The 27,160-nt window shown below is 38.2% G+C and overlaps 1 protein-coding gene across 12 annotated transcripts in view; it reads left to right on the top strand.

Moving 5' to 3' along the window:
- Window positions 1–27,160, top strand: part of utrn (utrophin) — a 184,102-nt gene that overhangs the window by 138,841 nt on the left and 18,101 nt on the right. For 9 of the 12 annotated variants that reach the window (XM_008397714.2, XM_008397715.2, XM_008397707.2 and 6 more), the window contains 11 exons: window positions 449–510; window positions 2,551–2,625; window positions 5,370–5,571; window positions 7,407–7,492; window positions 8,888–9,045; window positions 11,431–11,597; window positions 14,351–14,462; window positions 18,630–18,766; window positions 22,630–22,668; window positions 23,187–23,252; window positions 25,825–25,890. In XM_008397714.2, coding sequence (XP_008395936.1) covers window positions 449–510; window positions 2,551–2,625; window positions 5,370–5,571; window positions 7,407–7,492; window positions 8,888–9,045; window positions 11,431–11,597; window positions 14,351–14,462; window positions 18,630–18,766; window positions 22,630–22,668; window positions 23,187–23,252; window positions 25,825–25,890 — 1,170 coding nt within the window. The remainder of the gene's footprint in view (window positions 1–448; window positions 511–2,550; window positions 2,626–5,369; window positions 5,572–7,406; window positions 7,493–8,887; window positions 9,046–11,430; window positions 11,598–14,350; window positions 14,463–18,629; window positions 18,767–22,629; window positions 22,669–23,186; window positions 23,253–25,824; window positions 25,891–27,160) is intronic. The other 3 variants (XM_008397710.2, XM_008397709.2, XM_008397711.2) reach the window with 2 other exon arrangements.

The raw sequence follows: 27,160 nt of genomic DNA, 5'->3' as shown, positions 1-27,160 counted from the left end.
GTACATGGACTTTAACTACTTAATACCCACAGCCGTACTTTACGTTTCAGTGACGGAGATGCTAAACAATACTGAGGATGTTAACAACACTGTGAATATTAAAAGAAGGAAAACGGTCACGAAAATGTGGACTAATCAGTATCGATAAAATTTTTTAGCAATAATATGGCAAATTAATCTTTTCTTCACCTATAATCCCTACCTTAATTCTGGATTTTCCAAAAAGTTGCCAGCAGAGTGTGTTGACCATTTTGAGTCAATTTAGCTAAATGTTGATTAGTTATAGGCAATTTATTGGTGCTGCTTTTCGGTTTTGCCTTGTTTTTTATCAGCTGGTATCCCAGAAGAATCTCTGTTCATCTTTGCAGTTTTATTTTTTTTTCACTTTGTGTTTGTGACATTTTTGTTCTTCAGTCTAAACGTTTTCTCTTGGTGTCATATTTTTCAGTCACCAGACACAGACGACCTGCTGGGATCATCCAAAGATGACGGAGCTCTACCAATCTCTAGGTACAAAACACACGTGCATAAGGGATTCATGCGACTTCAGGTGTTTATCAGAATCCTGCGAGGTTAAGGAGAGTTTAATTAATGAAAAAAATTGCAATTATTTTTTGTCATTATTAAAATGATGATTATTTAACATAATGACCTGTTCAATTTGGTAATTGTTGTACTTTTGCACCTAACATATAAACTCTCATAGTTGGATATGGGCAAGTGAATTACTTAAATACAATTTGTTTACATTTTTTCTTTAAATAAATCGTTTGGGGCCAGAAAACCTGAAACTAAACTATAAAGCAGATTTATTGCAAAGTCCTTAATCTCAAGTGCAATATACATGTTTTACTTCTAAGTGGTATAAAGCTGAGATTTACTCGTCTAGATCGGCATCTGCAGGCTTTATGATGTATAAAACCTCTTTAACTATTTACCTCCTAAATTAAATTTGTCTGGAGACAAAACCGACCCTCTCAAGCTGTCCTTTCAAATGAAGCAACACTGAACTGCAAAGTTAATATTCTTTTAAAATAAATAACAGACAAAGGATGTAATAGATTTATTTTGTTCCTTATTCATGTTGCGATGACTTACCTTCTAAATTCTAAAATGTGTGAAAAATACATGTTTTGGTTTTTTTTTTCATCAACCTTTCAAATGCAATAACTTATTACATTTATGATTGCTGTTTGTGAAAGACAGCACTTTGTCACAAGAGCAGGATAGATAGAATAATCGATTATTGGTTTTTGTGTCATACTAGTATGTTTAAGGACTTTGTAGCCAGTGATGCTGATAAAATGCAGATAAGCTGTACATTTGTTTATTGTAAATTTCATGTCATGCTGGGAAATTATTCCAGCTGTTTGCATAAGTCCATGTAGGTTCCTGTCTAATGCATGTAGCTTCAGAACAGTCTTACCTTAGTAAGAGTGACAGATGATTTGTTTCCACACCAAAACTGTCTTGAGCTTTTTGCCCTAATTCCTGCAATGCAAGAGTAGGAGTTCATATTTGCACATCTTTAAGCATAATGTTCTTATGCAAATAATGAACTAGGACCTTAAAGTCCAGCCTCTTTACAAAAGAAATGAAAAGTAAGCAAACATAATACGTACAACATAAACTTGAAGTCTTTATTTTTAAACAAAGTACTGTAAACGTTGAGTTAACTTTTTGTTGATGGCTATAAATTCATTTCATTTCATCAGAAAGAAATCAACAGGACTTTAGGTTTTAAAGAAGGATACCAAAACAGAAAATACACAGTGAAAGAAATCCAACCTTCTCAGATTGGGTTTCACATAATACCTAAGACTAGTCCTGGTTTTGACTATTTGCTCACATGGCAGACAAAAATATCTTCAACATTGGAGTGAGTTACAAAGAGTGCTTAGAAATACCTGAAAGGCTCTCAGCATCTTTAAGGAGCGTTAATGAGCAGGAATATCTCCTTCAGGAAAGTAGCTCTGCATTTTGACTTGGTAAAATATTATACTTCAAGATTTAAGGAAAACAAGTACTGTAGGGGATTTAATTGCTTTTAACTTGCTTCATAAATTAGGAAATTGGCCCAGAAGAGTGTAAACATTGCATTTAACTTAGCAAACATCTGGGTTTCACATTTAACTTTAGACAGTTGCTGATAGCTTGCCTCCTATGCACTCACTGTCAATATACTAATGGATGTTTGAGTCCCTGTGGGAGGGCCAATACAACTGTTCATTAATGAGCAGCCTGATTGGTAATAACCTCGGAAACTTTGGGAGCATTTTCTGTAGGGCAGCAACTCAACAAATAGCTCCGTCCATCCTTGGGGATGGAAACTGACCGACCTAATTACACACATCGTACATTAGCGCCGTTTTGGTCTTGGTTCCTTCTGCAGACGAGTCAGATTTGAGTGAAGACATGGATCCTGCTTGTGATGCCCTGCAGGCAGCTTTGTGTTGCTCTGTGTTTTTTCTGATCTCCTCACGTTGGTTTTATTTCCCCCCCATTGTCGATTCACCTTTCATCTTCCTGTCTTTTCCCCTCTGCCTGCAGCGGACTTGAATAATGTGAGATTCTCAGCGTACCGGACAGCCATGAAGATTCGCAGACTACAAAAGGCTCTTTGCTGTGAGTAAGACGCACACATCCTCACCTTAATGTCCACAGCCAGAGTCTGCTCTTTCTGAATTTTTTTTTTCTTCCTCTTTTGGGAAAAGGTAATGATTTGAAACTTTGCCAGGTGCTGTGTCAGTGCAGCATAGGTGCCAGGCATACCTTGGCTCTAAATTACCTTTTGCTGCATGAATATATTTATATATTTATACGTGTGTCTGTGGGTGGGGGATCTTGTCGACACAGCCACAGCTGTTCCTGGTGTTAAGCTTGTTGAATACAGCCTCATTTAGTGTGCACAGGTGGATTTTTTTTTTCTTTTTCCATAATGTTAGAGCTCATATTTTCTTTGTAATGGAAGCTTTGATTAAGGCGGCTATTACATACAGTCCCATGTGGCTCTCACACCTACCTACCTACACGCACACACGCAGACATAAACACACACACGCAGCCGTTGCATGCAGATTTTCTCCTCTGAGGTTTCGCCCAGCATGGCAGCAGCTACTTGAAATCAGCACAGTGTAATAATGGTGACAAATGATGACTATTATCCAGATGTTGACATTATTATTTCAATAGAGCACTATTAGAAGGGCCTTCTCATTTACATCCCGCTGTTTGTTGCATGTTTGAGAGTGAGTGTGAACGCAGAAAACATCTAAAAATGTCACAAATGCACCATGGTTTACTGTTTCTGTGGCTTGTTGCTGTTTTTTAATCAGTTCTAATGATTCAGGTGTTTTTTGTTTGCTGTCTTTGATTGCTTCTCTAATCTAATAGTTTTGCAATAAGAGTAAATCAGTTTGACTCATTTTGATGCAGGCTTCTGCGGTTCATTAGATTAGAGCTAACACTGAGGTGGAGTGAAAAAAGCCTTTACTGCAGAAGGATCACCAACTGCGTGTTTGTAAGCTAGAGTCGTGTAAAAAAAATGGCAAACATTTATATTTTAAACAAATACGAATAAATGGTTAATTTGGGGAAAAAATTGACGGATTTATAACATACTTATAACATATAACAATGAGGCACTCAGGTAAAAATGTTTCAAAAAATTTTGTGCAAAACAATGACTTTTTTTTTTATTGGTTGCCAAACAATCAAAACTAAATCAGAATTTGAGTTTTCTCCGAAGATGATTAGCCCTGCTGGTCATGTTTCTTATTCATACTCCTGCAGATAAACTGTTACTAGACAGTTATTAAGGCAATAAAAGAGTCCATGCCTGACGAAAAATAAGACTTTCTGTTAACTTTATGATCTAGTAGACAAGATTCCTACCCAATCTGGAAAAATATGTCCATTTATCCATTAGCAATAAATTGAGATATCTGTTAAGTTGAGCTTGAAAAAATTTCACATTTTGTAAAATCATTGGACTGCTCAGAAACCCGAGTAGACGGGGTTGCCCTCAACTTGAACCTAAAGTTTTTTGTAACTCTGCTAATTTGCTGTCTGACTCACCAAGATAAATAAGATATAACATGTTAATTAACAAACTTGAAACCTAATGGGCAGAGAGAGCCCAGCTGTTCTTTCATTTCGGTCTTTATGTGAATCGGACCGACTGGCAGGTCTTGTTTGATGCAGAGCAGATGGATAAACTTAAAGTGTGGTATTGATTAAGTCATTTACTTCTTGGCAAAAAAGGAAGAAATACACAATGACCAAAATAATGGTGTTCCTCTGATTTATCCCCCTTTAGTGCAGTTTCTTCAGTTATTAGAAGCAGAAGTGACCCGCTACTAATAGTATAGTTTCTGTGCAGCCGTCCATCTGAACTCAAGAATTTCCAACAGATTGCTAATGTTTCCTAATCTAGGTTGTTGTTCAGGGAAAAACAGGGCAACTTTGCTCTAAAAGTCCCTATCCTTTCTTAAAAGAAGCAGCCTGAATCAACAACATGCATGTCTAAAAGCAATGTCTTTTAAGTTCTTCTTTACATCTTTTTTGTTGTTCTGACTTCATTTTTAAACAATTTGCTGATCTTGAAAATAGCCTAGTTTGAGTCTTTGCCCTTCAGTGAATACCTTCACAGGGTTTTGCTGTTGTTTAGTTATGGTGCAGATAATTATCACATATTTTTGATTAGATTTCTTCAGGCAACTCTAATTTTGTTACAATTTTGGTGCAGGTGTGAGATCATGCAGCTGTTTGGATTTAGTGCTCTGCCTGTTAGATGTTCTCTTTGCCCTTTCTTACTTATAAACCCCAAATTGAGAAGGAGAATATCATAGAACTGTGAGATATTGATTTAACAATAATGGCCTTATTTTTGTCTGTGAATTGGAAGAATTCACAGACAAAAGGAGGAGCCAACAAATTAAATTAAAAGGCTGACCGCTACATTAACTGCCTATGCTTTAGATTCCTTTCATATTAATACATTGCTCTGATTTATCTGCTCCCTGTCGTTTTGCTCTACTTAAGCTGAAACGTCCTTGAAATTTGTAGTTTTTTTGTTTATAAATAGTGGATGCCACTTCCAGTTTCTTGTTCTTTTCTGTTTAGATTTGTTGTAATTCTTGTAATCCGAGCCGCTGCCAAAAGCTCAGCGAATAAGTCAGAGAGGTTACCAGTGGTTCTTTTTTCTCTCCAATTCTTCCTCTCTCCCATCTCTTTGTCATTGTTAACCTTCTTCCTCTCCCATCCCCTTGACTTTCACTTACTTCTCCTGATCCCTGTTCTTTATCCATTTTGCCCTCCCCCTCACCTCCTCGCCACCTCTCTTCACTCTCATCTTTTCTCTTCTGCAGTGGACCTGCTGGATCTCAGTGTTGCCCAGAACACCTTTGAGCAACACAAACTCACCAACAACAGCCACCTGCTCTCCGTCCCAGATGTCATCAACTGCCTGACGTCCATCTACGACGGCCTGGAGCAGGAGCACAAAGACCTGGTCAATGTGCCTCTCTGCGTTGACATGTGCCTCAACTGGCTGCTCAACGTTTATGACACGTACGCATGAAATCTGCTGATTTGTCTTGTAAAAGTATTTATACACCTTAAAATTGAGTTTGTTACCCTTGCAACTGCAAACTACAATAATTTTATCAAGATTTTATTTAATAAACTAGTGCAGTTAAAAAGTGGGAGGAGATGAATACATGTTTTGGAAACTTTTTTTTTTTTTACATAGAACAATCTCAAAAGTGTATATTTGTTTCAGGCCCCTTTACTTAAATACCCTCAAATAAAATCAAGTATGAATTTAATTGCTTAATTTGCAGGGAAAAGGCAACTAATTTGGGAAGGATTAAAAGTTTGTTAGAGGATCTTGAGGAACAAACAACATCATGAAGATGGAAGAACTCAATAGAGAGAATTTTAAAGCAGGATTTTGTAATAAAGTGATATTTCAAGCTTTTCGCATCTCGATAGCTATTATCTGGAAACGGATAGACTGCATTGACAGGTTGACAGCTTAACCATTTCTTGAGCACTCGAAAAATCTGCCCTTTTGTAGAATATTGACTAAAGGAAAAACAGCCTTAAAACAAAGATGTAAAAACTACATTTGGAGTTTGCTACAAGCCATGTGGTTAATGCTTTGACAAAATGTTTTGTCTTAGAACGAAAGTTTCTGGTTGTAAGCTTTTATTGGTGGTCTGAGGTTGCTTAGTGTGACAGAAACTGTCAGCCAATTCAACACTCGACCAGAGACAACCTGCAGAAAATCAAAATCAAAACTGGTGTCAAAAATTCTCTATGAAATCCTTGCAGTGTGTGACTCCTGTTGCAGCAGACATCAGATTTTTCTCATCTTTTCCCAGCCACGAATGCCAGTACCGCTGTCTGATTTCTGTTCATCTCTTCTTGTGTCGTAATTCATCTTCCGGCTCTAGTAATAAACAAATCGATGCTAGTAACCTGCTTTTTATTTATTTGTATTATTTTTTTATGTGACCTGTCACAGCATTTCAGGCATAAGGTGTAAAAAAAAGCTGGCTGCCTGTATGTGACAGGATATCTGGAGATGGTATCATCAGTGTTGCATCTGGCACAGAGTATGAAATATAAACTTGTTTACATGACCTTCAACTTGCTGTCGACTTATTGATAGGACTGATATTTCTGTCACAGTTATGCTGAAGTAATCAGTCTTGCGGTCAAGCTTCCTCTATTATTCTGAGCTTGTGTGATTCAAACAACTCCTAAGTAAAACATGACTAATAGATAAAAACTTCATCTCTAAATGGTCTTACAGATGGAAGGGACATCCTAAGACTTGCAGCTGTAAATGCAATGAAAGGACACCAAACTCTTATTAAACCTTTTACAGGTTTCTATCCACTTTGCAATTGTAAAAAATCCTGAAATATATTTAATGTTGAGGTTACAACATGACAAAATGTGGAAAAAGTTCTGGGATTACGGATACTTTCTCAAGTAGATGTTTGTATTCAGGGAACACACTTAGATTTTGCACGATGCTGAATGTTGCGGTATTGTCAATATGCCATACAAACAACCGAGAGCATCGGTTTGGCAGCCGAACGAGCTGTTGCACAAATCTATTGAGAGCTGACATTCACATTCAAATTGGCATGAACAAATCATCACTGTATGAACAGGTGTGTCTACATGCTGTAAGCCAGCATCGTTCCCGGCGTAAACGCCGTTTGGGGGCAAACAGAAAACGGAATTAGAATCAAATATGCACACAAACAAGCACCTAACGATTTCCTGCTACTTCTAATCCATCCGTTGAACATTGTTGAAACGGAGAAGCTTGCTCTAAAAATAAAACCAACAAAGCTCTCATGGTCTTGTGTTGAATCCTCTGTCTGCAGCGGCCGCAGTGGGAAGATCCGCGTTCTCTCCATGAAGATCGGCTTGCTGTCTCTCTCCAAGGGGCACTTGGAGGAGAAGTACAAATGTGAGTGAAAACGAGTGGGTGACGCGTATTTACAGGAATACACATGCTCCAAAACACACACTGCTGTCCCTGCTCCCCTACGCAAATCAGTCTGCGCCCACGCCGCTTCTTCGCTACAGCTGTAATCCTAGTAGTATTAATCAAACACAGAGACGGGGGGGTGGGGGGGAGCGTCGGAGAATGGTTTGTCTAATTGGATGAGAGACCTCCTGCGTTCCCCATGTTCTTGATTTAATTCTGCTTTCTGATTTCTTTTTGAGGATTAGACGGCGTGAGCATTGGCTTGCTGCACTGGGAGAGGACTTGTCAGTCTGGCTTCCTGCTCTTTGTCTCTGCTGCCATATCTCCCTCCGTCTGTCTCTGTTTCTGTTTCCCTGTCACAGCCTGCTCCATTGTTCATCTGTCTTACAGTTCCCCTTTCTTTATTGTCCCATCTTTCTTACCCTTGCTTCTCTCTTGTTCTTCCTTTTCCTCTTTCTTTCTCTTGCCATGGCATGAACTCCATCCCTGAGCCTATTCGTTCCACTGGCAGTTCCTATTAGCTTGAGGAGGGTATAAAGCACGGTTGATTGCGTCCTTCCTCCCTTACTTTGGAGTTTCATTTACTGTCAATCCCATGCATTTACTCGCACAGCCTTGCACGGATCCCTAACCAGGTGTTCTGCCGTTTGACGCTCTTGGCGATGGTTCTGAATGTCATATCTAATTGCGCATCAGAAAGTCTTCCATTATAGCCGTGGGCGTTGATTGGTCAGTTGTCTTAAGAGCTAATAAAAATAAAGGGGACAAGTAGGTCACAAATGCACATAATTGCAAGTGTGGAAATGTGCACACATGCTTGGTGGAAGCTGGCATCAGATCCGAGCCGCACGTGGAGATCAAAGGCAGCTGCAAATGGAGCAGAAAGAGCTGTAACACTGTCCTCCTTTTCTCCGGATAACCCCTGTTTGCTCATTTTGTGTAATAAACTCTGTGGTGTTTCATAACATTATCAGAAACAGAAATGTCAACATGTGACAAGTGTCAGCAGGTAGCCATCCTCATCCAGTGAAGCTCTGTCAGTCTCCATGGAAGCAGGAGATTTGGAAGCAGGGAAGGAGAGATTAGTGGGGGGAACAGCTTGGTACCGAAAAACCGAGTTGGAGAGATTAAAACTGATTCTGTTCCTCTGGTGCTTTCTGTGTCCTCCCCACCAACTCCTACCTGCATGCACACACTTTACAACACGCTTTCCTCCCACTTGCATCTATACCATCGCTCTTTCTCCCTTCGTATCTATTTATACCTGCGTATTCCTTCTCAATATCACCCACGTTCTGTGACTTTCCCCTCACTCCCTCATCCTAATTTTATTTTATTTATTTTTTGTTCTTGCTCCGCTGTGCTCTTCCACAGATCTCTTCAGCCAGGTAGCGTCAGCGGGTGACACGTGTGACCAGAGGCAGCTCGGTCTGCTGCTCCACGAAGCCATCCAGATCCCCAGGCAGCTGGGGGAGGTGGCCGCGTTTGGGGGGTCCAACATCGAACCGAGCGTCCGCAGCTGCTTCCAGCATGTAAGATAACACGCAGATGGAAACATGCATGGCTTCCAAATGGATAAAGTGACTTTCAAAAGTGCTCTCTCCTTTGAACTTGATTTTTTTTTTTTTGTGTGTGTGTTTTTTGACATAAAGCAGCACATAATTGTGAATACAAATCCAACTTTGTCCAAAACAATAAACAAAGACATGAAAATATATTTTTTCATTCAGTTGCACCAGATTGCTGATCTTTTTTAACAACCTTGTTTTCATTACCAAGCCATTTGCGCCAACATCAAAAATAGATGCTGTATTGACACAAACTATTTTGCTGACTGTCCTTTTGAGTTTTACAATAGCCATCCAGCTCAGGTTTAATTTTAGACTTTACTGTTGTTTAACGATGTTGCTCTTCCTCAGGGATTCACTGTTTGATTGTGTTTACTGTTTCTTCCCTGGCTGATGCTCTGACATAAAAAAAAAAAGAGAGACAGACATTAAATCAGCCTCATAAATGTTTCTGATTCCCTGCACTGCCACTCCAAAAAATATCAGAGTGAGGCAGATTTCAGCTTGCAAAGAAAATCCTCTCCCACATCTTCTTGTTGATGTTGCTTTCAAACACGTGGACATAGATGGGGGTGAACACGCTTCAGTACACAAACATGCACATGTACACAAACAAATTGCTCCCAGGTTTGGTCATGAATCTCTGTGTCAGCTGTAGTTCAGCTCCTCATTAATCATTCAAACGTCCAACAATGTTTTGGCAGGCAAAACCAGAAAATAACACACACTACCTCCCAGTAAACCACCTGCATAAACACAGTGCTGGCTTTTGTGCTCCAGTTTGTCTGGTCAGACTGACTCTGCAGAACCCCCAAGTCCATTTGCTTTAATAGCTCTGTGCTGAAGGAGTCATGGCATAAATTTAGCCTCCTTCTCCGTCCTTTTGTCGCGCTACTTCAGTTTTCCCATCTATCCTTCTGTCCGGTCATCCTTTCAGCCAGGCAGTAATTAATCTGTAAGTGCCATAATTCTGCAGTTAGATGCCAGGGAGGGAAGACGGAAAGCAAAGATGAGACTAATGTATGTGATGGGAGAGACGGTTGGATTGTGCTGGCAAAGGTCAGAGAAAGGGTGACGAGTTTAATGACGATCTGAGATGTCGGCGAGCTGAAGAATATATCTGAGGTAATCTTCTCTCTTAATCCGAGGGCGAAAGTCTCCTTCACGTAACCAGAACCGATGACACCACAATATTCATCCACAGGTTGCACATGTTTTCTTCCAGGCAATTTCTAACAATCTTCATCCCAGAATATTTTATATGAGTTTTTTTTTTTTTTCTTAAATGTATGTCATTAAATGTCAAATTGTCTTGTTTGTTTCTGCAATAACTAATAGAAAATTTTATTTCACACAAGTTATTTTTAGTAGCAGCATTAAAAATAAAGGATAGAGAAATAGAAAGAGGGGTGTATATAGTTTGTTATGAAGCATTTTTTTTAATCGACTATCTCCATTCACTGTGGGAACATTGTGGGACTGTGGGACTGCTTTAACTTTGTGTAATAGCATGGATGTATTTGTAGAGGTATACGCTAATAAAGCCGAGATGCTGTGTAGGCTGTCGCACAATATGAGCTTTTTAGATGGATCAAGCGAACAGGAACATCCTGTTGCTTTTTGATAAGTCACTCCTCTTATTACCGATGTATTCTGCCCTTTGCTTCCTTAGCTGCCCTTTATGTGAGTCAGGGATGATGGAAAGGTTGTCTTTCATTTGTGTAGAGGTAATGGCAACCATGTCGAAGCTGCTAGATTGTCTAATGGGCTCATTATTGCATCCTGTTAAAAATATTTTTGCTGACACTGCTGTGACAGTGAGTGTTTGCCAGTAGGCAAAAGACATGGTTTCAATTTCAGCTTAAAGCGATTGTGAACAGACAATAGAAAAAGAAATCCTGCTTCTTTAAACAGGCCAAGGTTGGTAATGCATTTAAGAGCAGGTGCTTGGGGATTTTTAATGATCAGGGCATCATTACTAAAAATGCAGCTACAGGATCAGCATGGGGATGTTAACATCAATCAATGTTTAGTGTAAGAACAATTAGAAGCTCATAAAAGTTATTCAGTCTTGTTCAAGACTCAAAGCCATAGCAGGGACTGTGGTTTTTCATTGTAATATATATGGTCATCTTAAATTTGTCTGCATGTTTATTAGGAGTTTAGTACAGGGTTGCAGCATTTACTGGATGTACTTGATTGTATCTCATGCTGCAAAGTGCCCTTACAGTTTATCACCTCGCTTTGCTGAAATTTTATAGAAACCATAAACCTCATATGGTTGATAAACTTTTGCTTTATGGGTTTCCAGCTCCTTATTCCTTACCACATGTCGCTTTTTATGAACAGGTAAACAACAAGGTGGAGCTGGAGCCTCGGCAGTTTGTGGACTGGATGCGGCTGGAGCCTCAGTCTATGGTCTGGCTTCCCGTCCTGCACAGGGTCGCTGCCGCAGAGACGGCCAAACATCAGGCCAAGTGTAACATCTGCAAAGAGTGTCCTATTGTGGGCTTCAGGTACACACACTCACATTCTCGTGTTCATTTGTGCAAAATTGTAAAGCAAAAACAGTGTGATTAAGTCTGCAGCTTGTAACGAGGTCTCGTACACATCATATGACATTCTTGTAGGTTGTTCACTCTTGAGCAAAAAGGGCAGATCTGCTCCGGAGGGCAGACATTTATCTAAATGTCAGCAGCTGATATACTACTGAGTAAATACCACCAGTAGGTTTGTAATGAAGCAAAAAAAAAAAATGCCTAAAAAAAAATAAATAAAAACTGCGTCCACCAACAAACAAATAAAACAAGTCTGCTTCCTCAAAGTTTACAAAGAGCCTTTAAAACTCGTAACAAGCTTCCGCCGGTTTCCACAGGTGCAAATGTTTCGGCTCGCCTTGATAAATTACTCTCACCCTGGTAAGAGTAATTTATCTCTTACCAGGGATAAATTACTGGTAAATAAAGATCAACCATTTTGGTGAGCTGATGGAAGAAATCCAGGTTTGCTCTATCCAGCCAAGAGGGAAGGAGTCTCGTCATGCCTGAAGTCACGCAGAGTGGCAGAATTGTCCTCTGGAGATCCATTGCTTCGCAAGCAGAAAGAGAAACACATCCAGACATTTGATGAAGCACACATCTTCCAAGTTCTGTCATTGATCGATGAGCGCAAGCATTGGTGGGAAGGAAGGGTAGATAGCAAAAATGAAAAAGGAAGGAAAATGCATAGCAGGCGTTTTGTGTGGTCTGAAGACGTCACACCAAGAAACGGGGAAAAAATGTGGCTCGTTTTGAAGGTTGCAACTTTTTTTAACGAGATTAAATTAAATGTGTCATTATGAGTGTTTTAACTCATTCAGATGGGATGAACTATTTTCTGTAATTGGATTTAGGAAGAGTGAAGAAAAAATGTTTTCAGTAATTTAGCTCAGACGCCAAAGATCCAAAAACTCTAAATGAGTTTATATTGAATGTTTCTATTTCCTTTGCAGGTCAAAAAGTTTTATTGCACATCTACAATTCTGTTTTATCAGGTTGCTTCAAGGGAATGATTACTTATTAAAGAATACTTCAAAACGATTTAGTCAATTGCAGAGACTCTAACTTAACCTAGGCCATTAGTGCGTCATCCATCATGTCTGTATTTGATAAATGCATTTAATATCTTTTTTATCACTTATATTTGCATTTTTTTTCTAATATTACCTAATATGGTAAATTTATGCCAAAAAACTTAAAAGAATACTTTAAGACTATAAAATAATTAAAATATATATCTTCTAGAGATAGACTACATTGTTTAAAAATGAAATTGCTGTTGTTTTTGATTGCTTAAACCAAATTTCAAAATAAATTACACTTTGTCAATTAAAAATAGTTTACAAATTTCCACATTCGCCGAAAAAACAATTGAATATTAAGCAACAAGCTAATATAAGCACAACCTTTGAGAATAAGTTCTGATAAGTGTACAAATAAATAATAATAATAATAATAATAATAATAATAAACCAATAAATAAGAAATGTGAGGATAAAAGTTTGATAGAAATCAGTCATTAGCTAGGTTGTTAATTATTTAAATTTTCATACTTACATTCATTATCATTATAACATTTTCATCCCCTTTGATGTACTGTAGACAGCATCTATAGGCAGAATGTCAAAGTCAAAAATTAATCTTTTTTTTTTCTTGTTCAGAAAGAAAGATCTCTTCAGGTACTTTCGTACAAAAAGTGCCCTATTGATTCTGTTGAAATGATGCTTCGTATCAAGGACACATGAATACTGGCTTTCACTTTCCACTTTCTCTATGCTACTGTTCGATCATCAGAAACTCTGTACGGTATACTGATGGCTGAAAGTCAAGCGAAATAAAAAGCATTTGGCCTCCCGTGAGTCACTGTTATCACCAGTAATGGCATTAGTTTGGTTTTAATTGCTTCGGATGGTAGCTTAAACTACTCATAATCTGTGGTGACGCTTTCTTCATTTCATTAACTGCACCTTGGAGTGAAACAGGTGCCATGGCAGTCCTGTAAGAATGAATCTACTGCTACCTCAAACTTGTGTTAAAGTAAAGCAACGTGTCCTTTTCTGAAGTACTTTTCAAATGTTTGCGGGGTTTCCTCTTAAAAGAGCAGTGAACGCTGACTTCATAATTAGCCAGAATTGTTGGGTATCTAAACTAATTAATTCAGGGCCACCTCATCACCTCCTGAATGAAGGTGACTTGACGCCCTCTCCTCATAGTAATATGCTTCTTGTCAGGATGTAATGGTGTATTTGACTTGGTGCAGTTGTGTGCACTGTTGCATCCTTTGATGTATAGCTGTCTTTTGTAGCTCATCAGTCAGCTAACCTTGGGGAAAGCTGGAGAGGGGAGAAAGATAAAAGACTTAAGCTATTATGTCTGAATGGCTCCTGTCTCAATTTAGCTGTTAAATGGCAGACTTGCTACAGCTGCTGCTGACGACAGCAACCCCAAAGCTGTTGTCAGATCGTTGCTTGTGTGCAAATCCGGCAGTCTGTCATTCTGTCTGCATGTAGTTTTTGTGCGTCTACGAACATGTGGTTGACGGCGTGACAACGGGGATCGACAGCTCTCCAGATGACGAGTCATGTTGTGGGGCAAGAGTATCTGCTCACTTGTGCGCTCGCAGAACAACAGACCCAGAGGATGTTGAAGTGACATTTTATGACAGTACGTCCTAACCCAACTTTCCTCACTTTTTTCCTCCCCCCCCCCCACTTCTCTCCGTTTCTACGTAGGTATCGCAGTTTGAAGCACTTCAACTACGACGTGTGTCAGAGCTGCTTCTTTTCTGGGCGTACTGCCAAGGGCCACAAGCTCAACTACCCCATGGTTGAATACTGCACGCCGGTGAGGAAGCAACACACACGCAGCCTGACTCGCATGTCTGCACGCTTTCCTCGCTAGCTTATGTCGTATCTCCTTCCCACACACTCCAATTAACCATTAAATGAATCCAGTCAAATTCACACTTTTTAGTGTCTGATAACCTTCTCGCCCATCTTAATGTCAAATTAGACACAGCCTTTCAACCAGTGAATATTAATCCTCCTATTACATGAAGAGACTCCTGAACTATCACCGCATTTTTAGCCATATCCAATGGTAATTCTTGTAATACCATTCAACACTTTGCTGTTGCCTCATTTCCTCTTCATGATTTAAGTTTCTTCTCTGACTAGTTTAAGTTTTTATTAAGCATCCACTCCTCTCAAAGCTTCCTGCTTTGGCTGAAACAATGTTCAGTCCAGTGGGGCGTCTGTGAAAATGTTTTTAGAACTTGGCTGGAAGTGTTTTCCTCCAACCACAAAACAGCCTCAGCCATAGTGGAAAAACACAAAAGCTGTTGGCTCACAGTCAGCGTTCCTGTTCATCCCAAAGGTGTTGGAAGTGTTTTGTGCAGACGGGGAAACCAATTTCTTGTTATACTTTTCGCTTCTGCATTGGGACATTGTCTTGTAGAAAAGAAAGGTGTCCTTTTCTCAACAAAGCCCAATTAGCCTGTTTCTCCTCTCGCGCTAATTTTAGATTCTTTATTTCCAACATCACTCTGTGGTTCGTCCTGAAACAAATAATCTTGAATTATTTTTAAACAGACCAATAAAATAAAGTGTTTGATTTGGATATCCATACCTATAGAAATTTGTTTAGCTCATTTTTTAAAATCAAAATTCTAATATATTTGCCCCCTTACAGATTTATTCAGTTTTCTCAGGCTTCCCTTAAACTTAGTAACAACTTGTGCCACCATTTGAGGTACTGACTTATTAAATGTTTGGAATGACTGGGAATGAGCCTTTATGTCATTGTGTGCAAATTTTGTCCAATTATTCTTTGCAGATTTGTTTTATCTCAATCACATTTGAGAGTTGAATGAATATTTGACTGAATCTCAAACAGATGTGAGTTTGGACGTTTTGACTGCGCCACACCAAAACCTTCATTTCGTGATTTAATTTTTTTCTTTCTTTATTCTTGAGCCTTTTGGATGTGCTATTTTGAACTTTCCTTCTGTGTTTAAACTTGGAAAGTGTGTGTTAAAACTCTTACTAGTTTTTTCTAGTTTTTTTTTCATACTTATTTGCTGCCACATAAGCAGATTATAGTCACTTCCTGTTAGTAATACAACCTGACGTATAGCTTCAGCATGTCCCTACAGCAAACATTCAGAGTAGAGAAATATTGTTTAATATTCAAGAATCTGCTTTTCAGCAGATCATTGAATTTTATTTATTTATCTACTTACTTACTAGCACAAATAAAATGAAAAGAAAACCTCATCTATTGGTTTACTTTCCCCTCCAGATGTTTATTTATTTTTTTTATTTTTCTTACTTCAATGCACCAAAGTGAGTAAGGTCTGTGTGAGAAATTAGAAATAAAGCATTATTCTCATTTTCAAATTATACATTACTTTTACAGGCCACTGCTTTTCAAAATCGCCCAGATTATTTCAGTAACTGAAGTTACTGAAGACCAGCTACACTGTTTGAAGCAGAGCAAGGACAGATCTCAAACTGACTCTGAGAGCGTGGCGCTGAACAACCGGCGCAGCTGTAAAAGATTGACTTTGTTTGGCAGAACCTTGCTGATAAGAATGAAATGATGGCACATTGTGCCAACTGTGCAGCAGAGATCTAGTCCGTTTGGGAGGGAAAGCGATATGTGGGGCAGCGTGCTGGACAATGCCTGAGAAAAAAAAAACGATCAAGAAAGATCACAGACTAGTGGGGTATCTGAACTTAAAAGCAACAATGCTGATTTTTGTTCTATATGCTTGCAAGCAAGCAGCCACAACTTTACACCTTCTGAAACAGCTTTGACTGCAGGAGGTTGGCTGAAGGCTTTTCAGCATAAACAGCTTTCAAAGTTAATCATAAAGCAATGAATGGAACCAAATGTAGGCAGATGGTGAAAAGCAGCTGGTTTGTGCTCTCTAGATTTTAGTAAGCAAGTTTTGTTTATGTATTTTTGCAAAGTGCGCAGAAAGAGTGAAACATATTTAAAAAGGCAAAGAGAAAACATAATGATATGTGCGATTGGAAACTAATAGGATCTTATATAAAGACCTGTTTTCACAAAACTGTTTTGCAGCTGAAATAACGTCCGAACACACACAGATCGATGCCCGGTTGGTCGTAGGAACAAAAGCAGAGAAACCTTGAAAGGTGTTTGCTTTCGATTAGAAGCTGTGAAAGTTGAACATGAAGCTCGCTCATCAAGCTTGACCCAGATTTATTGATTCTTCAGGTGATGGAGGCTGGAGAAAAACACGTTAGACTGAAATATGTCATTTCTACGAGAGCGAGCAAAAACAGAATCAGCTCACTTCTTCATTTTAAATGTCACAGTGGACCACAACTTTATTAAACAGTTGTGATATTTTTACTGTATTTTACCCTAAAAATGTCAATATAATATATAATCACATTTGTTCATGTCAAGCTTCTCAAGTTTTCATTGAGTCATACACTGTGTCTGACAAACTTAGACTGTTAAGTTGACGTTAGTTGGATCCTGTGCAGCTGCTGTATGCCATGTCTCCCCATGTTTGTCTTATTGTTTATTTTATAGCTGTTATATTGCCTTTCATTAGTTTATAAATGTTGTGCTGGAGAAAATGTCCTACTTTTAATTTGTTTTGTCTCTCACTTTAAGCTTTTACCTTTCCTGAGGGGCTGTGTTGTTGTAGTTCAAATTCTACAGCTAATATGTCTGCTGTCATTTTGGAGGATTTATATTTGTTGAAGTGTTACAAACACATTCCCATGGGGAACATATTAGGGATTATAACACCCACTATATTGCTGTGACTTGTTGATTTATTTCCGCTGGGCTCTCTTTGCAGCTCTTGTGCTGCGTTTTTCATTTACAGTTCTTTTCAGAACTATTCAAAGTCTTTGAATTTCTCCATTTTTTGTGACATTGAAAACCACAAACCTCAGTGTAATATATAAGGATTTTTGTGACAGACAAAGTATTAGGTAATGTTTAAATGGGAGAGAATGATGATGCATGGGTTTAAATCATCACCTTGGCATAATTCTTTTTGGCCTTGTATGACGGGAGCATCTTCTTACACACCTCTTATGTGACTTATGGCAAACTGGTAATGGAAATATTTATGGTTTTCTTCTTGCTATTCTGTCTTAATGTCCAGATTTGTGACATGTATCCATGCTAGTTTCTCCAACCTGAGTTGCAGAGTTCCTATGAGCTGCTTCTGTCCTCACAAAACCTCTGTATTTGAATTGCAACCAAGCAAACAAATGGACTTTATTTACCACTTGGTTACACTGATTTAAGTTGGGGGTATCAGAGCAAAAGAGGTTGAACACACAAGACTTCAATCCTTTTCAGATTTTTTTGATAAAAAAAAAAAGAAAAACATTTATCTTTTTCCTTCTACTTCACAATTACATGGATAAAATTCAAGAGAAATGCGTTGAAGTTTGTGGTTGTTATGTGACAAATTGTGAAAATGTCCAAGGCGTGTGAAGACTTTAGCTGGGCAGTGTATAAGTTGATAGGAATATGGCCTTATTAGGCTTCCAATATCTAAGATGGCATGTCAGCAAAGTCACAGGAGAGATTTAATGAAGCTCTGGCTTTTTTTCGTGCAGCTGCTCTGTACGTGCTGGTGATTTGTTCAAGCTACCATCTTAAGTTGTGTGGATTAGCCTGTAAGCCATGTGAGCTTTAACAAGCCTGTTATACATATCCGTCATCTGTTGAAGCTGTTTTTTTTTTGGCCTGGATGTGTGTGAATGTCTGTGTGTTTGTATAAATCCCTTGGAAAGGGATTTTACTCTCCCTCTGGTCAGACTGTTGTGCTAATTTGTTGTTTGCTTGCGTGGCTGAAATTGCTTCTGCAGGAGAAACACCTTTGCTTGTTGCCTAATTAACGGACTAATTTACTTCCACAGAAATGCTGATCTTGATTACATGTTCACGAGAGACTGTGGAAATGCTTCATCCATACAAGAAACGCTCTGCATTGTTTATTCCTTGTTACAGACAACATCAGGCGAGGACATGAGAGATTTCACCAAAGTGCTGAAGAACAAATTTCGATCGAAAAAGTACTTTGCCAAGCATCCGCGGCTGGGTTACCTGCCAGTCCAGACAGTCTTGGAGGGAGACAACATGGAGACGTAAGTGATGTTTCAGTTTAGCTTGGCTGGGTATAAATTGCTAAAGATGAAGTGAATATAGAGATGAGGTTCCTCTTGTTACCCAACTGCTGATAATTACATAAAGACATTCACTCTATAAAATGTTTGTGATGTGCTGATAATATCAAAACATTGCAAATTCAGTGTTGGACGAGATGGAATAACATGCACTCCATGTTAAAGAGGCAAAACCCTCCAGAAATAGCAGTTCCAAAGCACTAAAAAAACAGTGTTGTGTTGTGGATATATGGTTCTGAAGTAGATAATATTTCTGCTACATCCACCACAATATTGGTTGTTTTATTTCTTTTCTGCCAGGTTTTGTAAATCCTTCTGGAAAACTGTTTAACTTGAGCCATATTAGACAAATGCCCAGACTGCACATCTCATTTTATCCATCTTTGCTACCGAACTCGGATAATTTGTCTCTTTCGTCGGTCAGTGTCATTGTGGGAAATGCCATTATGTGTTTCCTCCTCCTGTTTATTTCTCGCTGTACCTTTGTTAGTTTTGCAACACGTTGTTGCAGCTGCATCTCGGCTCCCAGGATGACTCACATGTAGATGTACAAAAGCGGCCTCATAACTTAAAGTTGCCCACAGTTACCACTTAGATGGATTGCACTTGCCGTCCTTATTCGTCGTCCTCCTCCACCTCCCACCTTACTGGGTTCACTTCCTAACCCTCAGCGCTGAGAAATGACTCCTGCAGAGCTTTCTCCTTGATAAATGTCCTTAAAGGGGAAAACATATTTTTGAAAGGGATCTTTTTTTTAAAAAAGCAGCTGAAGGTAGTGGAGAGTGGAGTTATTGATCATTTTACAGTTTCTTTCACTACATTTGGTCTCAAGTGAACACTGCACTATCAAGACTGTGAACACAGTAATCTTATATTTAGACTGTCTGAAAAGGAAATAACCTCACTGTATGTAATCCTACTTTTGAAATTGTAGTCCTTTACTGTTATTGCTGTAAGCTAAACTAGATTGTTTCAATAAAAACAGGCTTGGTAGTTTCGGTTACTCTAAACTCTAAATTTGTCTATATTCTTTGCATTGTGACAAGAGTTACAATAATTTTCAAATGTTTGTGTTGATGTAGAGTCAGAAGAGAAAACAAGATTAGGTTTTGAATAATTACCCTCCCTAAAACTCCTAGCCTCTCTCTTCTTTATTTTCTCTGTTTTTTTATTCCACCCACTCTTTTTTTCTTCCTGAGAGAGAGCAAAACACCACCTACTCTCACCTCTACTGTTTTTTTGCTTCCTGTCACACCAGATGGGATTTTGGATTTGTCACAGCTATATTTGATAATTTGAAAGAACCAAGCTGTTTTTTTTTTTTAAACGTTTTTACTATTCACCCTTTGTGACATGATTCAGACTTTTGCAAAGGCGTTGATGGGTTTGGAGATTAATTTATAAGATGCTGGTTGAAAGTATTAATGTTCTCAAGAGTTGCACTACTGCTGCACAGAAAGTAGTTATTTCATTACATATTTAATTTTAAAATCGGTTTGATAATTTCTACAACATAACTTGAGTTAAACAGTACATTTTATTCTTAATTTTGCTTGAAAATACATAAACATTTAAACCCTATGAGAACCTTTAGCAGATTATTAATCTGTCTCGCAACAGACGCTCTTTTTGATATTCAGGTAAGTGGATATTTTGTTGTTCATCTTCTCAGGTTATCTGACTTTAATTTAATTTCCTTTTTGTCACTTCCAGAATTTGTTGCTTTCAATAAGTTAGCACTAGCAAACATGGCTCAGCAAAAATAATAAGTAGGGATATTACATTTAAATTCTCTCATTATATTTGCTGTTATTTGCTTGCATTGCTTTTAGTTCCCTCTTAAGAGGAATTCATTTAAAGATGCATCTGTCAGGAAGCGACTGGTTCATATATTTGCTGGATTTTCGTTCCAGCCCTTTAGCTGTCTTTCTGAATCCGACAGGTTGAGGTGTCAGCATGCACATATGTTTTTTTTTTTTTACCGCTGACAAAAAATGAGGGAGAGGAAACGCAGGAAAAAAAAAAACAACCTGTGCTAACAGTGACAAAATGACTACCACAGCATGATGGACCAAATTGATTTTTAGAAGCTGTTCAGGGCATTCACCTTGAAGGAAAAAAGAAAACCCTGAGACAAAACAGGAAAGCACATGCTGTGCAGATATGACAAATACATAAGGTGATGAAAAGAGACATGGGCTCTTTTAGCAGTTTTTTACTTGTTTCCCAGTCAGCATTTCTATGGTTTTTCAAAAGTAGCTGGAGGAAAATGACAACCAAAGAGCTTCCTAAGTGCTTCCAAGGTGTTGGAGTTATTATCCACACACTCTTCTTTAAAATGTTGACTTAAAGTTTCTTACTAAACAAAGCCTTTTTGATCTAGAATAAAAATCTTGGTGTCCCTCTTTCTGATTATATTCATTCATCTGTTTGACTGTAAGCCTGTTCTGTCCAGATGGTTGGCAGATTCAAAAACTCCTGCCTTCATTGTGAACCTTTTCTTCCATGTAAAAGTGAATAAAGATGCCACATAAAGCACTTCAGGCAACTTCAAGTGAAAGCAAATTGTTCCTGTCAAAGTGCTCATACTTTCAAAAGGCCAACTTGATGTCCTCGTCTTAAAAGGCAACATGAGCACACAGCTTCTGTTCTTTCAGAGCAGAAGCTGCCTTCTTCCAATCTCAATCTTTTCCTCGCTCCCATTTCTCTGCTTTCTACTCTGATATCTTCTGCTATCCTGAATTCAACTTGCAAATAAACAAATCGCTGCTCATTTTCACTGAGCACTGCTTGTTCTCCTGTAGTGGGAAAAACACTAAAAATAAAATAAAATAAACCACCAGTTGGCTTCCTCTGGGAGAGCAAAACATGTTTTATTGAAAAAAAATTTTAAACCTGAGTTTATATCTCTGTATTAAAGTAGAAGAAGTTAAGAGACTGGAAAGGTGAATGTCTGAAGGCAGGTTTTTTTTTTCTGTTTTTACACAAACATTCTTGCCTTTGAAGAAATGTGAAGAACATCTTGATCTTACGCCATGTCAACAATGTGATGTATAAACTATTGCAACACGACTTTTTTTACGTTATTTTCTCAAATGCTTTATTAAATGCAGTTGTTTATTGACTTATATTTTTGATGATTATTGCAATGTTTGTTGGAACACACGTGAATGCAGCCTGGAGAAATATGTAATTTCGTTTTGTGATTTTTTTTTTTTTTTTACTTTTTTAAGTATAAAATTGAGTTTGGAAAAAAGTTGAGTTTCCACACATTTCATTTTATTTCATGATCTTAAAGCTAATAATCTAAATTTCTAGACAAATGTAGGGCTTTTTACATCGGCTAATTCTTAGATGATGTTCTTATTCTTGTTCGATCCATTGATCATTTAGATTTTTGAGTAATAGACACTCGTTCTCAGATGAAAAAGAGCCGTCTTGCACCTTGTGGCCTCTCGATTCTCACCCGAGTTTTTGAAATGGACATTTTGTTGTTATTCTGGATTTTTGCACATTTGCAATAATGTGCAAAAAAACTCAAATGTTTTTTATTGACATCTTTTCTCATATGATAGTTTGAAGTGTTTTTTGCGGTGTGTACATATATTCTTGATTGCATAACATCTCTTCCCCATATGCTGAGCCCAGCTGCTCAGCAACTGGATGCACGCATATCGAGAGGTGTTGTTTTTTCCCCCCTCCTCCTTCTCTTCTTCCTCAATCTGCTGTGTTTTCTTTCTCAGACACACTGAGTGATTTTGACCCTAAAACTGTTTTGTGGTGCCTTTACTCCCTCTCCCTCATTCCCTCGGTTTCTCTTACAGTCCCGTCACTCTCATCAGCATGTGTCCGGAGCAGTATGAGTGAGTATGAGCCACCAGTAACTACACCCCGTCTCCAGACTGGAATGCCTTTAAAACAACACCTCCCTTTGCTCCTTTCACTCCTCACTCAGCACCTCATCTCCCACCACCTCCGAAATCCTCACATCACCTAAGTTTTGACTGCATGTTGCTTGACCGCCTGCTTTTCTGCCTGATCCACTGGTTGAACATCCGACCGAAAACAGGGGGACGAAAAAAAAAACAAAACTTTGGCCGTTTTCTCACCTTCCTCTTCTCGTTAAAGCAACCACCTAGAATACAGTGTCTCATCCCCGCCAGCCTGTCAGAAAGCATCCAAACGCTCCGTAGATCATCCCGCTCTCATATTTCTCTCTCTGTAGGATCATCTGATTTGTTTCTAGGTGAAGCTGTGTGGGGCCATTAGGTTGTGAGTGCGTGAACGAGTGTGTGTGCATGTGCTCGTGATTTTCTGTTTTAACGAGGCCGTGTGAGCGCGCCGAATCTCATCCATCTCCATTACTCCATTCATTTTCCAGGCTGTCCCAGACACCTCAGCTCTCTCACGACGACACCCACTCCAGGATAGAGCAGTATGCCAGCAGGTACGCTCTGCAATCTCCTGTCAAACATCTCATCAATTCCAGTGGCACAGGGGGACCATGCAAATATTCACACAATTTGTAATGCTGTGGAAAAGGCCAATAGATGATAAACTAATCACAGAGTGGCTCAAATTTAGAGATAAAACATTCTGAATATATTAGGAAGGAACAGCGACGAGGTTTTTGCACAACTTTAAGGCACAAGAGAAGAAAACGGGGACTGCTTGACACATCAAAAGAATTTCGAACTCAAAAAAAAAAAGGTTTTGGTCTTTAAATAAGTTGTTAGGGCAGTGGCAGTCATAGTTAGGAAGAGGCAAAAGATGTGAAATTCTAAGCTTTATGAATCATCCTCACTGAAATATTGAAGGCGTTCATATTTAATTTTTTGCCTTTTGGAAATTAGGTTGTTTTTTTGTTTTTTTTTGCAATTTTTTGACAAGCTGCCCAAATCTTGCATCCACCCACTCCTATTAACCATTAATGTTGCACCTGAAACTGTTGAAATGTGATGTTTTCTTCAGTTATCTATGAAAGATACTTGTCCCTTTTTGGTTGCACCGGCAGTTTTCATACGTAATTATCACCTAAACTCACAGACTGGGCAAGGAAAGCATACATAAAATTCAGCCAAAAGACTCCTGATTACTGTAGGCAGCTGTAGAGCTCAAGTATCTGTTGGTAGGAAAATAATATGTTGCGTAGTCCAGAAATCTGGTAATTATGGAAAAATGGCAAGAAAAAAGACATGGTGGAGAAACATATTTATATTTTTGTGCTTCAATAAAAGTGAAATACAAATGAAAGATTTTGGAATACAATTTAGCTACTTATTTGCCTTCAGATTTTATCTAAACCAATCTCGGGGCTCAACAAGGAAAATGGAAAGCTTGGCAGCACAAATTAAAAAAGGATGTTTTTGTTTTGAAACTCGTGAATTTAGTGAGCAGAGACAACAAAGCCAAGTTAATTGCTTCTAATCTGGAGATAAAAAATTAGCTTTTTGCTTTGATGTATGGACTAAAATTGTCTTTGAATTCTGGTTTACGCAAACAAAAACACTTCAGTTTTCCATCAAAGAGCAGCTAATCACACCTTAGCCTTGTGGAGCCATTGTTCCATAAAACATAATTATTGCTATTATTTTAGAATAATACATTTGCTGGATTCATTATTAGTTGTTTTCAAACAAATTCATATCCAATTTAGCCTTTAGATTACTCTTTTTTTCATCATGTGGACTGTTGTGCATTTTTAAAGATGTTTATAATATAAAAACAGTATGATTTGATAAATTATATAAATTAATCTTGGTTACACTGAAAAATACATTCTGGTGGAATTTTTTGTTGGGGTCTTCATGATTTATCCAAACAGACATCAACAATCCTTTCGTCTCCTTTTGTTTGCATCTTTTCAAATGTCAAATTATTTCCAAAATCTGTCGTGTGCCGTCCTCTAACTTAATCCGTGTCTTTGACTGATGGCATTCAGTTTTTTCTGCTGTGATCAGAGCAGCCTTCAGATGCCAGCTTCAAAGAAGCTCGGGCGCGTACACACACACACACACACACACGCACACACACACACACACACACACACGCACACACACACACACACACACACACACACACACACACACACACACACACACAGACATGCATTGTGTCACTATCAGCGTTGTAGCCAAACTAATGTTCAGCTTCCTGGACACTGCGTTATCTGTAAGTTAAATATATTGAAAAGTTAAATCGGTAAACCATGACCCCTCAGATAAGTTAGATGAGTTTCTTATCTGTCCAAATGTGTTAACCCCCGAAGTGGACAAGGATTATTTGTGTTAAAATAAAACTCTTACAGGCAGAACTTTAATCATGAAGAGTCATCTGATGCAGCAGTGCTTTATCTGGTCTGAAACCTTTAATTGGCTACACACCATTAACCTTCGTTGGCTGAACTGCCATTAACAAAGACACATTTGAGCCCTGGGAATGATAAATTCAAATGACATATAGTCACTGCTGTTACACTGCTACGCTAGCTTGAACACACTGGTAAGATCTGAGATTTATCCCTCCTATGCATATTCTTTCACAATTTATTTTAATCACTAAGGATAATACATGAATTACTTTACCCCTGATCTCTCTGTTTTGTAGAGTTCTGTTGCATGCAAGCTCCGTGAATTGACTTCATTAGCATAACTGCTTTTGAGTGGATTTACGACGATGAAAACATAAATGTTTTTACCAAATTCATCTTCCCTCCCCACAGCCACGTGTCTGCCATGCATAATCATCCACACATGCTGCTCACCATTTGTGACTCCATACATGGAACCATACACATATAATGTGCATGCACAAGCTGAGATAATCTTTTTATATTTCTTTGTCGGGTTGTGTTCCCGCTGACTCGACTGCACGTTTTACATTTTAACCGGTGTCCCACTGAGGTCTTGATGTCCTCGTTTGTCGACAGTGATGTTCTGTATTTTAATGATGTGCTAACAGCCTTTGAATGCTTTGGTTTTTAACTGTGGTTTGGTTTTTTTTTTTTTTTTTTTCCTCAGGTTGGCTCAGATGGAGCGCTCCAATGGCTCTCTGCCCACGGACAGCAGCTCAGCTACAGGAAGCATGTAAGTCATCATGCATGAGTCATTTTCAACTAATTTCACTGTTGGACTTTTTTCTACAAAACCTAATTTCCACTAACTGTATAGTGGGGTGTTATAGTTGTTTGTTTTTTTTTTGTCCAAATTGCATCTCATACATAATATTTCAATCAGAGCTCTCATTGAGTTTAAATTAATTGTGTTTAGCCTGCAACACAATTTTATTTTTAATTTCAAATGGATGCTAAAAATACATGGTACCCTCTACTTTAATGCAAAACATAAATGATATTTTCTATTATGAAAAATTACCATGTGCATTCCTGAATGACAGTCAGTGGAGGCATTAAATTAACTTCTTAAAAACAGGAAATCACTTGGACATATTTGAAGAGCTTGAAGGCTCATGATTTAGCCACAAAAACGACACGATTAAGTCGCGTTGTCTCCACTGTGAGCTCTGCATGCAGGACTGAGCACCGAGTGTATGAGGGAGGAAATTAGTTATAACGCTTTCAGATTGGAAACGCTGTGTGATGGTGTAAGAAGTATGCTAAATACCGCAATACACCATGCCAATGTTCAGACTTTTTAAGCAAATGTATCTCATAAAAAATAACAAATGTGAGCTAGTTTAAATTGTTATGAGATGACATATTTTGGAAGCATGATAATTATGTTGTTGGAACCTGTAGAGATTTGTTGTATTTTTCAAAGTTTTTAGCCCTACCACCCCAAATACCCATGTTCTTATCTTATATCATCATTTTAATATTTGCCAATATTGTCACTATTGCATGATTTTCTTTTAAGTCATCAACACTAAATGTGTTCATCAAAAGAGACAACGATGGATTTATCAGTGCAAATAAAACAGGGTAAAAGCTTTACAAATCCATAGAACTAATAATTAATCCTCTGTGTTTTATTAAAGTTTTAGAAGTCAAATTCAAATATATATTTAAAATTATATCTCTTGAAATCTAGTTTCCCAAATATGCATGTGTAGTTTGTGTTATGTTTTTAATATAAGTAATGTTCAAGCGCTATGAATTCCTGATTATTGATGTAAACAAGTTTGTGGAAATTAGCTCACACGCAAACATTTTTGTAGATTGTCCTGCGTTAATAGTGAAACTCTTATTTTGGGTTAAATATTCTTTTTGAATGGATTAAGCCTTTTTTTATCCATGTGAGAAGGCAGTTCTATGTAGCTAAAAGCTTACATCAAACTCACAGAAGTGTTCATCTGGAGAGCTGAAAGTGTTGCATCGTTATATGTTAAAAGACAGTG

The sequence above is a fragment of the Poecilia reticulata genome, linkage group LG21, assembly GCF_000633615.1.
Source record: "Poecilia reticulata strain Guanapo linkage group LG21, Guppy_female_1.0+MT, whole genome shotgun sequence".
Taxonomy (NCBI): domain Eukaryota; kingdom Metazoa; phylum Chordata; class Actinopteri; order Cyprinodontiformes; family Poeciliidae; genus Poecilia; species Poecilia reticulata.
The sequence above is the reverse complement of the archived record's forward strand: the minus strand, read 5'-3'. Positions and strand labels throughout refer to the sequence as shown.